The following is a 14,984-nucleotide window of genomic DNA, read 5'->3' as shown; positions in this document are numbered from 1 at the left end:
AAATAAAATTAACAGCTTAGCTGAACAGGTGCACCACTTGATAATACTTCCTTTCCGTTTAAGATTGAAGCAAGTCTGTATTTAATATGTATTGGGGCTTTGGAACACTGGCATTATATTATAACTGCATGAAGATGTTCTCAGGAGTTGCCATACCATTTACACTATTCAATTTTATTTTAGATTGTTTTATGGTTGACTTAAATAATTTAAGGTTGAAAGTAAACAATAATACAGATTCGGTGAATGGCAATTGTAATATTGTTTGTGAGTTCCTGTTTTCATAGTTATTAGTAATTCACACTTAAATTGTAGAAGGAAGATTGCCACGGGACCCATATCTTAGTCTGGTGTTTTTTTTTTAATCATTTTCTTTTAAATTTGGTTAAAATAATATCAACTTGTATAACATCACAATAACACGCTGACATCTTTGAAAACATGCATTGGGTGTATATCTGTTGATTATTCATGACTTTAACCATTTATATTTTACAAAAAATAATTGTTGATTTAAACACTTATCATAAGCAGCTGAGATAAAATAGATGGAAAATGTAAAAGCTGATGAATGATAAGTATTAAAATGAAAACATATTTTTTGGATCCCTTTCCACTGAATTAAACTTATTCAACCATTTTGAAGACTTGCAGTTTCTACGTGTGTTAATTAGCTACATGCAAACTGTTAATGATTGAAAGTGTAAATGTACAGGTCTCACCAAAAAGGTAAGGCGATAATTACATGCAAGTTGTCTTAAATCCAGTTTGTGCTGCTCAGTGCCAGGTGCGTTGCTTCACCAGTTTCTTGGTCGTTTTGGAGTGACTAGAAACGTCCATCACTATGATATTCCGTATTGCTTGTATTGTCCCTTTGATTTTGGTGATATTTGGTAAGTGTTTTTTTTTATTATTATTATAATGATGATAAATTTCTTACAGCACTCATTGCAGATTCAATTACATTTACAAAGTCTTTGTTCTACTTAATGTCAAATATTTATTACATATTACAAATGACATGACAGTAATCACTACGAGTCAATTTTGATGTAGTTTTGTCATTTTCTCTCATTTTCTGTCCTTTGTATGGGAATCCAAAGGCTAGCTATAAACGCGTGCACTTTTTTTCTTCACATAACCTAATCTGTGATAACTTGAAGAATGAAAACGTATAAAAACTTGAGAATATTGATTTAAAGGCATGGACTTTTTTTCTTTTGTACTCCATGAATTTTATTTAAATTCAGCCCCGACCCATTGGTGTTGCAATTTGTCTCATAACGAGTTTGCAGAGATTTCCCATCCCCCAAATATTAGTCAAACAATATCTCTCCTTCAATTGATACATATACCGGTTCTAGTTGTTTAGATTGTGGTGCCGGGTATTTCTAGAAAACTAAATTTCTCTTATGATCATCAAATGATAACTTTTTCAGTCAATCCATGCTGTATGGCCAGAGAGAGGTCGTGTATGGAGACAGAAGACATCATGGTGTGCTTCATACCAGTGCTTGAAGCTTCAAAACTAATGATGCAAGAAAAGAAACTGCTACCAGCCACTGACGAGATACGGAGACTGAGAATGCTATGTGGGTAAGTGCGGATCCTCTTTGCGGGGGAATATTTCGGGTGGATCCTTGTTGTTGAAGCATTTAGCATTAATTGGGAGTGGTGATTCTTTGGATTTCGTGTCACTGGGCTCTAAACGAAGAAGCAGCTCTTACGATGCACGTCTACTATGCAAGAAAATTGGGGTGTCTGTGACTTCTGTTGTAGATGTTTTCTATGTTTAGTAAACAATAAATTTTTTTAATTAAAATTTAAGCAATTTTACAAAAAGAAAAAAAAACAGGATTTTTTTTTTGTAAAATTGCACCTTGAATTAATACATATAAAGAGAAACTGTGCGAAGTGACGTTGATTTCAAGCTGGATACATTCAATATCTATTCCTTGTTTCCCCCTCTCTTTGAGTTTATAAAGATGACTTGCGGAAAGGGGCAGATTGAGTTAGTGAAGAGGATTTAACAAAATAATGATGCTTTAATTTGCTACTGGGCTGAGAAATCACTGTGCCTAATTATTAAAATAAAAAATAAAATAAGATATTTTTTATTAAAATAAAAAAAAGAAATTCAGAAAAGATAAATTGGCATAGAAAATGACGATGATAAATACATGTACATCTGATGTGATTACAAATGTACTGTAATGTACTGTATCTTACATATCTGCTGATATTTTCTAGTTTCTATGACGAAGCAGTGAAGTGTAAAGAAAAAAAGATGGCAGCCTGTCGCAACATTTCGTACGCAATGAAACTGGAGATAGAAATGTACACGAACAATGTGCTAAGAGATGGGATCATTAAAGTGTGCGGGAATAAGGCCATGTTTGACGGTGAGTAAGGGTCTATTCCCACAACTTTAGATCGATCTATCACCGCGGGTAGTCTCACCAGACTACCTTCAGATAATCCCCCTTAAGTGTCCGTCCCCGCCCACTACAAGCCGTAAGGGGCAATTAACTTTCGTGTCCGCCCGGCTGACAGCTATTCAGCGCGAACCCCCAGGGAGTTAGGTCGATCCAAAGTAGGGCGATCTATTCTATGGAAATGGGGTGTAAGCAGTGGCATTTCAGGGGGAAGGGCACAGCGGTCATTTGCCACCACCCCACCCCCCATCTCAGTTTCATCAATAGCAGCTTGGGCATAATAACATTACTATATCCAAGATAGCAGTGAAACAAGCGAAGCAAGAAAAAAAACAAGTAATTATATTATCCATCCCTTAGCACTTGGACATACATTGTAATAACGAGTTATTATGTCCAAGCTTAGCACTATATGTTACCGAAAAAAATGCCATCGATCATTATTTTATACTCCCCGTCTCCCCATACAGAGTAATCATGAATTTGTTCGTTAAGCACCGTATTTGATGCAGTTTTCAGAAAAGATGATCAGCCCTAAACTCTGGTATCAGCACATGTAGGACGCCCTTGATTGCTGTCTAGTTAGCTCAGTCAGAGTACTCCCATGAATTTAATACTTTTTAAAATTAAAATTTTCTAGAACTTTTTTGAATTGTCAAGTCACTTCCCTAGTCAAGTCTAGTCAAGCATCAATGATGTGACCCTCATGCTTACCTCCCTTAAATCCATTTATTTATTTATTTTTATTTAACCTGTTTACTTATTAATTTATCCATTTATATATTTGATTATTTCTTAATCAATATATTTATTGATGCACTTATTTATTTCAATGTATTGTTTGTAGCCTATGTGGAGAATGCTGAGTGCCTTTTCCAGCATCAAAGTGAGACAATGGACTGTCTGGCCAAAGGAAGAACTGCTCTACAGAAACAAATTAACGAGGCCGCCGTCTCGAAGAACTTCCAGAAAGATCAATTTTGTGGGTAAGTGAGAAAGAAAGGGCTTTATTTTAAACAGTATAAATTTTCTGGATCCAGTAAATTGCTTCCTTTTGGAAGTTTGAAAAAAAAACATAAAAATTGTGAAATTATATAAACAAGATCAAGAGTTCATGGTAGTAATAATGGATTCTTGGTAAGAAATATGTCATATATGTAATGATAATGTATTTATATTTTCGTGTCCCTTTCTTTATGTATAAACCTTGATCAGATTGTGAAAAAATTCAGGTCATGGGTATCAATTATCTGAAATTATTCAGGCATATGATAAGAGGGTTTATGCTGTTAGGAAATACATGTTCTAAGTCAGCTTAAATTTTAACCTCTTTTCTATGCTATTTCGACAAAAGGGCTCATCTTTCATATAAAGATCCCCCTCTAAAACTGCTGGCTACAGGCCCGTGTTTATTATAACTATAGTATCATAAGTATCACCGTTATAACATTTATTACCTGTCATCAACATTATTATTATTATTATTATTATTGTTGTTATTTGAAGCATCATCAAGGATCTATTCTCATGTGGACGGCAAATCTTACAAACCTCCTGCAGCATGGAGGCAGGGGAACTATTCGTCCAGATAGCTTCGGATTTTCTTCCCAAGCACATTGAAGACATCTGCGTCAAGGCCGACCCTGGCTACTCTACTGTCGAAGGCAAGGGCCCCCAGACAACAAAGAACGGCTCCACCAGACATGCGACCTCAGCGACATGCGTCGGCGGTGGAGCAAAGCAGTTGTTCGTGTTGTTCGTGTTGGCTATGGTTTCTTTGGTCTTTTGTTGTAAGCAGTAGAAAGAATGGTACAAAGAATAATGAGTATTCTTTTAAGCATTTAAAGATTTAAAGAATCACTAAAATGCCATGAGCGCAACGGCGTAATGAATATGAAGGAAGATTTTTTAAAGATTTAAAGAATCATTAAGATCTATGAGTGCAATGACGCAATGACTATAAAGGAAGATTCATTTAAAGATTTAAAGAATCATTAAATTCTATGAGTGCAATTAAGCTATGAGTATGAAGGAAGATTTATTTAAAGATTTAAAGAATCATTAATGCTATGAGCGCTATGGCGCAATGACTATGAAGGAAGATTTTTTTTCTAAATTTAACTTTTGAATTATAGATTAGAATGACAGTTTTCGTCTCATGCTAGAGGTGAAAAATCACGTTACAAAGATTGTTAGTGTATGAGTTACATACAAATATTTTAACTTCATATAATTTGATGGAATGGAACATAACCATTGAAATGAAGAAATATATCAGTGGAATGAAAACATTAAATATATTTGATATTCACTTTGCAATAAATCTAAGCTTGGATGGACTATTAAAGCGACACATATATTTATGTCACAGCTCTCACAATGAACAAGATGCTAATCTATCATCAATAATTTTAATAGCTACGTGTGTATTGATTGGAATAGGGAAATTTAAAACAATTTCCCTCATCTCCTGAACATCTTGAATCCACACCATATTTTTGTCTCAGTAAATATGTTTAAATAGCATTTTTTTGTGGCTTTATATTTCTATTTCTTCTTTTATGCATAATTCCAAACGATGTTAGAGACAAAAGATGTGGGCTTTCCTAAATTGTATAAATCATACCTAAAAGTGCTGGTATATTAATCTCTCTCTCTCTCTCTCTCTCTCTCTCTCTCTCTAGATCTCTCTCTCTCTCTCTCTCTCTCTCTCTCTCTGTGTGTGTGTGTGTGTGTCTGTGTGTGCGTAGTACCTCTATCGATATGAATAGAAATTTTATAGTCCAAAAAGTCTATATGCAAATAAGGTAATGGCGACAGCTACTTGTTCTGTATATATCTCCACACCTAGAATGAGCCAAAACATTGTATAAGCATGACAACAGACAGGTGAACGAACCTTAGCAGTCTTAACCAATGAGATTCCAAAACACTTCAATCATAACGCGCCATACCTGTTGTTATTTGCATAATAATAAGCCGAGTGGCTCAGTGCGAACTGTCTTCTCGACTGGTCACTTGACACCTGGACCCTGTAAGAAGAGGACGCAGGATAGGTGTGGTGAAGGCGAAGATAAGAACATTTCTTCCGGCGTTGAATTACGATGTATCCCAGGATGAAACAAGTAGCCTATGTCTTGTGAGTGGAGTTTCTTCTACGGGCGTATAAAAATGGTTAGATGTAATATGCATAATTCGGTAAAGTGGAATGCATGTCTTTTGTCAGACTAAATGAGATACTTCTCCCGCGTTGCGATTGAGTAAGATTGATTCTTTATAAGTTTTTCTCAGTTTTGTTTCTTTGTTTTGATTCGAAAGTTAGTGGATTTGCTTAAATACACTCTTCATCGTTTAAAGTTTAGATATTATTTGCACCAAAGATGTTCTTTACAAGATTCTCGTGTTTTCACGAGTTCAAATTACATGGTTACACTGCCCTTGTATTTCCAAATTATCAAAAACTTACGGTTTGTGTTGTTACTTAACTGGGTTTTAGAAAGTTGAACGTGGTGAACTCTGAAAGTCCAGAAAAGCACGCTGCCAATATACACGTAGGCAATATGAAGTCGGTAATATAAGATGTCACTTTTTGGTGCCCATTTGCAAATATTCACTTCAATGCCACTTACTGTACACAAATGGGCCACCTGAACATATGTGTATTTTAAGACGCTTTGATAGTTTGAATGCTTAATGTGTAAATGTGTCTTCATCAGACACTGTTCTGAGCTACATCTCATTTAAAGTTTAGAAAAAATCTTTTCGTGTGTACAGCTGAAGTAGATAAGCAAGAAAGAATTAATTTTGAGAAAAAATCATGATGACAGAAAAAATCCTGATATCAATAGGGCATTTTTTCTTGGATCTATAGTAGCCTAATGCTGTATTTTTGTTCTATAGGGTATACATATATGGTTTAAAACTTGAATACAATTTCGAATTCATACAATTTTTTAAAATATATTTCAGCTTGTGAAATGCACCTCTATATTAGGTTTGGGTGAGTATTGGTCTTATTATTCTTCTCATTCTTTTAATTATATATACTAGAAATTGGTGCTCAACTTCCATTGAAATTTGTTGTGAAGTATATCTATTTTCAACGTAATATGGAATCTTTTAAGATATATTAAAATATGAATATTATCTTTGTTCAATAGAATTACATCAAAATTAATCTAAGTTCAAATTTTATTGCATTGGATATTATCATTTTAATATCTTTTTTAATGGAGTTCTTTTACTATTTCAGAACTGCCAAATCCGTTGCTGAGGCCCTGCTTTATAATATCTTTCTCAGACCTCTGGTCGGAGGCCTATTTTGGAACTCGACGAGACTCACGCACGCTCACGAGTGGATTTTGGCGGAAACTGTGCATGCTGATATTGTTATTATAAAAACTTTTAGCTTAAGACGTGAGATTTTAACATATTGGAATCGTGCCGTGAAATCCATCGGGTTTCCTTTTCAAATTATTATTTAGTTTGACCACTAATAATTTGCATTCAAATTATCACCTAAATATTGATTTTTATCTAATTAAACATTTGGAGAAGCGTGTATATGTCTGGTTTTACTTGAAAACCATTCAGATTTTATATTATTTGGTTATTCAATAGTGAAATCGTCGAAGCGGTATATTGCCACTATGTAATTTCAATAGTGCGTGCGTATCACAACTTTGAATCTTGAGTGAGATTGTAAAATTCTGCTACTGTGTTCTTTGCTACTACAGTTAAAATTGTAGAAGTTGACTTTATTTTCATCCTTTGTATTTGTACTAATCTCTCCCTTATAAATTTGTGGAAATAAACGTGCTTGTTTGGTGGTTGTCGTTTTGATTTACAAGAAATTAAAGTAAAAGTAATATTGTGTATTGGCATTTCTGAACATAGTCTTCTCGATTTGAAATCACGTATGATAAGTTGGAATTAACAGTGAGGGGTGATGGGTGGGGCAAGTCTATTAAGTTTGGAGGGGATGGGTGGGGCGAGTCCATTCCAAGTTTTGAGTGGTGATGGGGTGGTGCGAGTCCATTCCAAGTTTTGAGGGGTGCCGGGTGGGGCGAGTCCATTCCAAGTTTTGAGGGGTGCCGGGTGGGTCAAGTCCATTCCAAGTTTTGAGGGGTGCTGGGTGGGGCGAGTCCATTCCAAGTTTTGAGGGGTGCCGGGTGGGGCGAGTCCATCCCAAGTTTTGAGGGGTGCCGGGTGGGGTGAGTCCATTTCAGTTTTGAGGGGCGACAGGTAATTCCAGATAATTAGCAAAACATTTCCCCTTCCCAGTAATTCATTAAAAATTCTGAATGTATCAATTTAATTTTGCACATATATAGACAAATAATACAATATTTTATTACTAATTTTGTATTATTACAAGTACTTTTTATTACTGTAATATTAACATGGTGATGTATATTTTTCTCCACCTTACATCCACATCTATTCAAATGTTAACAGAAAGCCATATTTCATCAACACCTAGATATAAACAACAATGCAAAATGTCTTTCACATTCCATAATTCACTATCACCTACCATGATCAAGTTATTATCTGGAGTATATAAATCAAATAATGTATTGAACAGTTCTTATTTACCATTTGCAGACTTCATTTGCTGTCACCCATGCTGTAACAATGTTATAGTGTCCCCGATACAATGTATCCAATTATTATGAACTGCAGGACAGCCCATCAGAATGATCCACTTCTGCATTCATTTGATCCACTGTTTTCCCTCCTTAATCTGATTACAAGTGTTACAGCAGCATATTTATCAAAATGATACTACTCTCTCTCTTTTGACCCCCCCCCCCCCAAAAAAAAAAAAAAGTCGGATCTATTTACAGGAGGCCGAGTTAGACTGCTTAAAACTAGACTTTTGCAGACATGATCCCGTTTTCTTTTTCTTTTACATTTTTATGGGGACCTAACACTAGTAATTAGTTGGGTGGAGGTCCTTAGGCCCCCATTAGAATTTGAATTTAAAATCTCAGAATTCTGCAATTCCTCAGAAAAAGCTGATGTCTGCTCTGCTGTAATCTTAAAGGCATACTCATTAGATTACATCAGCTAAAAATTAGTTGTTCCAAATTTAAAAACTCAAAAAAAGTTTTCTTGATAATCTATAATTTTCTCCATAGTTCTGGATGGGATATAAGTTATTGATAAAGGGAACAGTTGACATTTCCATGATTTTTTTCTGCAATATACAAAGTCTAATGTGCACTGTATCCTTTTAAAGGGTTGGATTATAATCACCACTACTTCAATCTAAGGATCATCATAGTAGAACTTTAGCAGAGTTAGTAATCCTCTCCCCTGCTAATCACTTCCTTACAAGTGGGTCTCAGCAAGATGGTGTGTTCATATTGTGCAGTGTAGCAGCCTTTCACGTCACAGAGCGGTGGGTACGGGTCGACGACGCCTGCATCACAGAGGTTCTTCAATGCCATGAGATACTTGGTCTCCCCCAGTCTATCCAGCCATCTTCTACAGAAGGCCAGCGTGCTGAAGTTCTTATTGATGGTGTTCAGTAACTGCTTTGATTTAGCTAGTCTGGAAAATTACAATCATAAAAATCATTATTTCCCTTTGTCTGTCTGTTGGTCCACCGTTAAAAGTTATCTGTACATTAGTAAGTTTTATCTGGTTATTTCTTTTAAGTACTTGTTACTTGCTTATTGCTATCACATCATATTCACCTAAGAGGAACGTGTCCCACTTCAAAGTTCTTCATGTAATGGGAAGTCTCCATGTCATCGTGGACGACCCCCTTTCCTGTGCTGCCGAATGTCTCTATGGCATAGAACTCCATCTCCTACAACAAAAAGAACAACATCAACAACAATTATATGATGTTATGAGTTCAAAGTTTTACTTAAATTCAATGTGGTATCAAGAAATTTAATATGATACACTGAAGCTATCTTTTTGTTGATTTTTGGCTTGGTCATTTCTTCAATTTTTCTTTGGTGGGGTCTACTTTTCCATAATTTTAATTTTCGCTCTTTCTGTTTTCCTTCATAAAAGGTAATTTTAAATTCATTATCACTTGAATATTCTAGCTATCTTCACTTCAAGTTTTCTTTGATATAAAAAATCTATTATAACCCAGTTTTCCATTTTTAATACCAAATATTGTCTTTTTCTTCTTAATATCAAGTACGTATTACAAACCACATTTTAACTGAACTTTATGTGTTTTAAAGGTAGGGTAATGCTTTAAAGTTCCTAAAATGTTCAATATCATTACCCATTACCCACACAGTTTCAAAATAAAAAAATTCTTCATAACATTACACATTCCACTACAGTTCTGTATTATATATTTCTCATTACATGACTATCCTTTTTTTTATTCATTTATTTAACTCCTACCTCCATACGGGTTGCCTCTCCTCCTTTCACAATGGGCACTGTTTTCCCTGCATGGATCTGGTATGGTCCAAGAGAATGGCCATTCAGGTTACGGATGGACTTCACTGGAGAAGAACATATTGTGATTTTTTATATAAAGTAACTAACTGACCCCGGTGTAAGGCGTGTTCGTGTTTTAACATATCACAGTGCAGAGTTCAGATGGAGAAGATGTAATGCCAAAAAGGAAAAATTAACAGTATGAGATGTTATCCTCTGGCAACACACACTAACGGCTGTAAGGACAGGGAAAGACCAGCTCTCACTTGCTTAGACACTTCAAAGGCCTTCAAAGGATAAAAAAATACAGACTGGAATAAAGGACAGATAGTCACAAACAGCTCAGGACAAGGGGCACATCCTGGTCTAAATAAGGGCAGAGCTGTCCACAGAAGCGACTGTCTTTTTCACCATTTAGTAAAGATTAGTATTCATACCAGCAGTATTCATACCTTGGTATGTTTTGCCATCTAGTTCCACTTCGTAGGATTCCATTACTTCCTGTATTGCCTCCCCCACATCGCAAAGACGCACATCTATCCCGCTTTCCCGTATCCCTGTGTTGGTGGCATCTTTAACGGCCTGTTTTAAGGGATCGTAGCGTGGGTTGAAAGATACTGTGAAGGCACAATCAATTATTCGACCTAAAAGAAAAATGAACAAAACATGACAGCAATAGTTTATTTAATCTAGTTCACATTACTGACAGGATTCTGTCAAATATCACTGAGATTTGTTTCTGGTTGTCTGTCACACCAATATCATTTTTCAGAAACACACAGTGATTATGAAAAATCCAATTTTCTAAACAAGTCCAACACCAAATCTACTCAGGGATGAAACTGCCATTTAGCAAAAAGTCTGAAAATATGGTGAGGGATCCAGGGGCCCCTCTGCATCGTTCTCAAAAATGATAATTTTGGGCTCCCAAAAGTCAGAAATCCGGCAATATTAGGGAACATCTCATTACTGTTTATTGTCTATTGGTTAAATTCCTCAGATCAATGGCTAATGACACAGACCAATCTTACCATTTATATGAGTTCCAAAGTCAATCTTGCAGACGTCATCATACTGTAGCACAGTGGTGTCGCCTGCATTGGGCGTGTAATGGGCGGCACAGTAGTTCAGTGAGCAGCCAGTGGGGAAAGCCAGACCCGCCTGGAGGCCCGTCTCATTGATCATCTTACGACTAATGCCTTCGAGAGTTTCACTGCAAGAGGAATTCTGAACATGTAAGTATTATGCTGGGGGTGGGGCAAGTATGACATATATTGTATAGGAGAATAACCTGTAACAGATATATGATATATTCACCACAAACTGAACTGAACTGAAATTACAACAGATACTTCTACTACTGCTACCTCTTCTAGTGTCTATGAATATTACAACTACTAATACTGCTATTGATGCTGCTGCTACAACTGTTTTTACTAATAAAATTTAAATACCATTATTACTGTTACTACTACTTATATTACTGATACTGTTGATGTAGCAGTCTATGTCACCTCAAACAAAAATTGTATTCACTGACACAATTAAGTGTTCCACTCTATACTTACCATATATCAATCATAGTCAGACCTGGCTTGATATACGAGTGCATATATTTTCTGGTCTGAAATAAAACAGGAAGGAATACTTTTAATAAAGATAAATTTTATGAGAAGGTGTTGTTAGAGATCTGTATACATTCCTTTCAATTTCTTTTAAATTAATCATTTCTGATAGGTGAAATGTGCTTATGTTAGGTTATGTCATGTCACATTAAGGTTGTATCATGTCATCTTGTTTTGTGTCATGTCGTATCAAGACATCTAGTGTCATGTCATGTCATGTCATGTCATGTTGTGGCATTATGTTATACCTGTCTATGAGCCTCTGCTGCCTGCCGTACTTCATTATACAGATCAACATTCATTCTGTCCAGAGACCTCTTCTCCTCACTGGTCATTCTGTTAAATGCTGTGCGACTGAAAGGGAGTGAAAGTTCAATTATCAAATCAAATCATATTATAGTCAATAGAGGACGCCACTGAGCTGCCCAGTGTTTTACTGCCTTGATTTTTGTCAAAGTTTTATGTGGAAAAGTATTTCATTGTTAGAATTGTTACTTCATTTGTGAAATAGATTAATCAAATCTTACTATCATTATTTTTTTTTCCAAAAAGAACATTTTATCAATCAGTGACTATTCAAATTGGAAAGAAAATCTATTTTCACAAAATATGCTGATAAGTTTTTAGAAAGAAGCAAAACCTGTCCAGAAAACTGAAACAGGCTAATTACTTCTGCAAATCTAGAAACCTTTAGACTTCTCTAATTTTATTTCAGTTGAAATAAGAAGATCTAAATCATAATTAAATTAAGTACTTATTGACTTACTCATCTTGTTTTGTAGGGTATTCCATAATTTCCCCTTCTGGGAAGTTGCCATCCGGAAATAATTCAACAACAGGTATTGTGGGCGGGTCTGTTTGAGCTTTAGGACCTATCATATTTAACACAAAAAGAAAAAAATTATGTCATCAACATCACATGTCAGTGATCAAATCTATGCTTGTAAGCGTCAAAAAAAAAAAAAAAGTTTCCACTGTTTTGAATTGTAAGCATCAGTTTTATTTTATTTGAAAATCTTCTAAAGTCCATCAAACATGCTGGAATGCCTGTCATGTGAAGAGGTACAGAACCCTACAGACAGTGGTCATAAATGAAAAATTGGAAATTGCCCCTCCTGTGAGAACAAAGCCTATATTAAGTAAACAAGATGTTACTTTTCATCCTTTTTTAATTGTCATGTCAATTAAATCTATATAATACAAAAATCAAAGCCTAAAACCATTATAAATTCTGAAACTACGGTGTTTTGTGTCAGAAAATATAAGTTCTGAGCAGGAACCTTTTCTTAAATTTTAAGAACTGTAGACCAAAAACTATGGTGAATGGTTAAAAAAAAGATTTTTGAGTAGCAGTGGAGTGATCAAACTCTAAGTATGACTGAACCAGACAATAAATAATATGGTAACCTTTATTTTTCTTCTTGTTTTTCTTTTTCTTCTTTTTGGTTGCAACTTCTCCTCCCTCTTCCCCTCCTTCTCCCTCCTCCTCATTGTCAACTGAAAAAGACAACAAAAACATGACTGGTAACTAAGATCGCATTCACAACGAGTTGGGCCAGGCTTTACAAATCCTGGGGACTAAATATGGCAGACGTACATGAAAGAAAAACCGCCTAATCTTTTAATAGTCTCTCCGCCTCTCACACGCCTCCCCATGTGTCGTCCCAATGGAGCCGAGATTTAATGACTGTCCCCTCGCAGGGACGACGCGTGGGGAGGCGTGTGAGAGGCGGAGAGACTATTAAAAGATTAGGCGGTTTTTCTTTCATGTATGACCTCCATATTTAGTCCCCAAGATTTGTAAAGCCTGGCTCAACTCGTTGTGAATGCGATCTGTATATTTTTGAAATCTATTTATGAACTTGCACTGCCTACTCTCCACTAAAAGACACTGCAAGTTTATAAATAAAAAGGTAATAAAATTTGTGTATATATTATATAAAATGACAACAAAAAACAAAATTATTCCTAGCTGTTAAATTACACGAAGAGCCTGGCATTATAAATCCCTTACTTTTTTTGGTCCAAATTGTTAAATGATAGAATGGTTTCAATGAGTAAACACGTACTTTCCGCAATGAGGACCACAGGAAAGGTATCCTATCCAGGAATTCTAATTTCCCGCAAGAAAAAGAAAGCAAATTTTTCCTCCTCGTGAATGACAGCTTGACCTGTTCCTGCACTTGAATTCAATATTTTATACCAATTTAAATTTAATAATTAAGTTTTAAATGCCTGGTGAGGCATAAAGACTGTCATAGTCTTCATTCACATGCAATGTCTATTTTCTAAATTCTATTTTCTATTCGCGGTATGTCTTATGATCACGGTCTATGCCCTGAATATCCCACGGCGTAATTACTGGCAGCGCGAGCCAGTTACTATAAGTTACTATAAGTAACTGGCTCGCGCTGCCAGTAATTACGCGGCGGGATATTCAGTGCACAGACCGTGATCATATGATAGCGCGAATAGAAAACAGACTTTTAGAAAATAGACATTCCATGTGAACGAAGCCATAGTCTCACTCTTTCCATTAAACAAAGAATAAACTGACATCAGATGCTTTTCATTTGAGGGGGTTTATTGTTTTTAAGTATTCCTGAACTGGAAAAGATAAGTAGCTTGTTAGGACATTTGGACCCAGACAAATGGCTATGGGGCATTTTCAAATGGGTAAAAATATTCTTTTAAAACTAATTGAAAACCCTCTTTGGAGTAACACATACCATTCCCATCCTCCAGCTTCTGTGTTTCCAGTTTGTCCCCCAGTTCTGACACCTCACCATTGACTTCAGCATCAGGACTTCCTGCATACAGAACAGAGCCAAGTAAAGTTTAACACACATAACTACCTATATGTAATTATTATTATTACATAATATTTAACAATAATGCATTTTATTCAATTGGTTTTAGCACACTTTTAAAATAATAAACTACTCTAGTGGCATATTTTTATTTATAGATGAGGTACATATGTTCTTATATATCATTATCATACAACTTCTAGTACATGCACATATCTGCGAGACATACAGTATGACAGCTACAGTATTAAATAAAGGCAACTTGAGTAAAGTACACAATCGGCAGATATCTGGCAGCATATTATAATTCAAAGCAACTTTATTTTATAGAAGAAACTCTCTACATAGATTTACGTCTCTCACTTTATTGTTGCCTGTTTTTACACGGGACATTTACTTTTCAACATCTGGCAAAATCATCATTTTTCGACTAGCTAAGCTAGACTGACTAGACGGTCATATGATTAATACGAGAGGTCTATCTGACACACCCTACCAGCATTTTTCTTCTTCTTTTTCTTCTTCTTCTTTTTCTTAGCTTCTCCTTCATTTACGTCCGCATTGTCTATTGGTTGGTTATCAGCAACAACATCTCCATTGACAAGATCTTCCCCTTCTACGACGGGATCTTCGGTCTTCACCGCCGCCATATTGTGAAATTTAGTTGGACACAACGTGCTCGTCTCAACTACCGC

General features: G+C 35.6%; 2 protein-coding genes and 1 long non-coding RNA gene across 3 annotated transcripts; 2 read left to right on the top strand and 1 right to left on the bottom strand.

Moving 5' to 3' along the window:
• Nucleotides 1-776: 776 nt before the first annotated feature.
• LOC147761335 (uncharacterized) lies at nt 777-4,973 on the top strand. The gene is made up of 5 exons (XM_087014551.1): nt 777-893; nt 1,440-1,596; nt 2,251-2,402; nt 3,283-3,421; nt 3,942-4,973. Exons 1-5 carry the CDS (start codon nt 845-847, stop codon nt 4,234-4,236), a joined length of 792 nt encoding a protein of 263 aa, XP_086870677.1. The 5' UTR covers nt 777-844; the 3' UTR covers nt 4,237-4,973.
• A 460-nt stretch (nt 4,974-5,433) lies between these two features.
• LOC106172598 (uncharacterized) lies at nt 5,434-7,264 on the top strand. Its single transcript, XR_001239437.2, has 3 exons — nt 5,434-5,574; nt 6,405-6,435; nt 6,688-7,264. It is a non-coding gene; the product is annotated as an uncharacterized LOC106172598 (long non-coding RNA).
• Nucleotides 7,265-7,765: 501 nt separating this feature from the next.
• LOC106172592 (uncharacterized) lies at nt 7,766-14,975 on the bottom strand. The gene is made up of 11 exons (XM_013553372.3): nt 14,786-14,975; nt 14,209-14,289; nt 12,887-12,976; nt 12,246-12,351; nt 11,728-11,833; nt 11,423-11,478; nt 10,886-11,067; nt 10,307-10,498; nt 9,816-9,919; nt 9,140-9,255; nt 7,766-8,993 (listed from the first exon to the last, which is right to left on the bottom strand). The coding sequence occupies exons 1-11, from the start codon at nt 14,937-14,939 to the stop codon at nt 8,741-8,743; spliced, it is 1,440 nt and encodes a 479-aa protein (XP_013408826.2). The 5' UTR covers nt 14,940-14,975; the 3' UTR covers nt 7,766-8,740.
• Between the last annotated feature and the right edge of the window lie 9 nt (nt 14,976-14,984).

Source organism: Lingula anatina, chromosome 6, assembly GCF_051362555.1.
Source record: "Lingula anatina isolate TDL-2025a chromosome 6, LinAna3.0, whole genome shotgun sequence".
NCBI classification, from domain to species: domain Eukaryota; kingdom Metazoa; phylum Brachiopoda; class Lingulata; order Lingulida; family Lingulidae; genus Lingula; species Lingula anatina.
The sequence above is the reverse complement of the archived record's forward strand: the minus strand, read 5'-3'. Positions and strand labels throughout refer to the sequence as shown.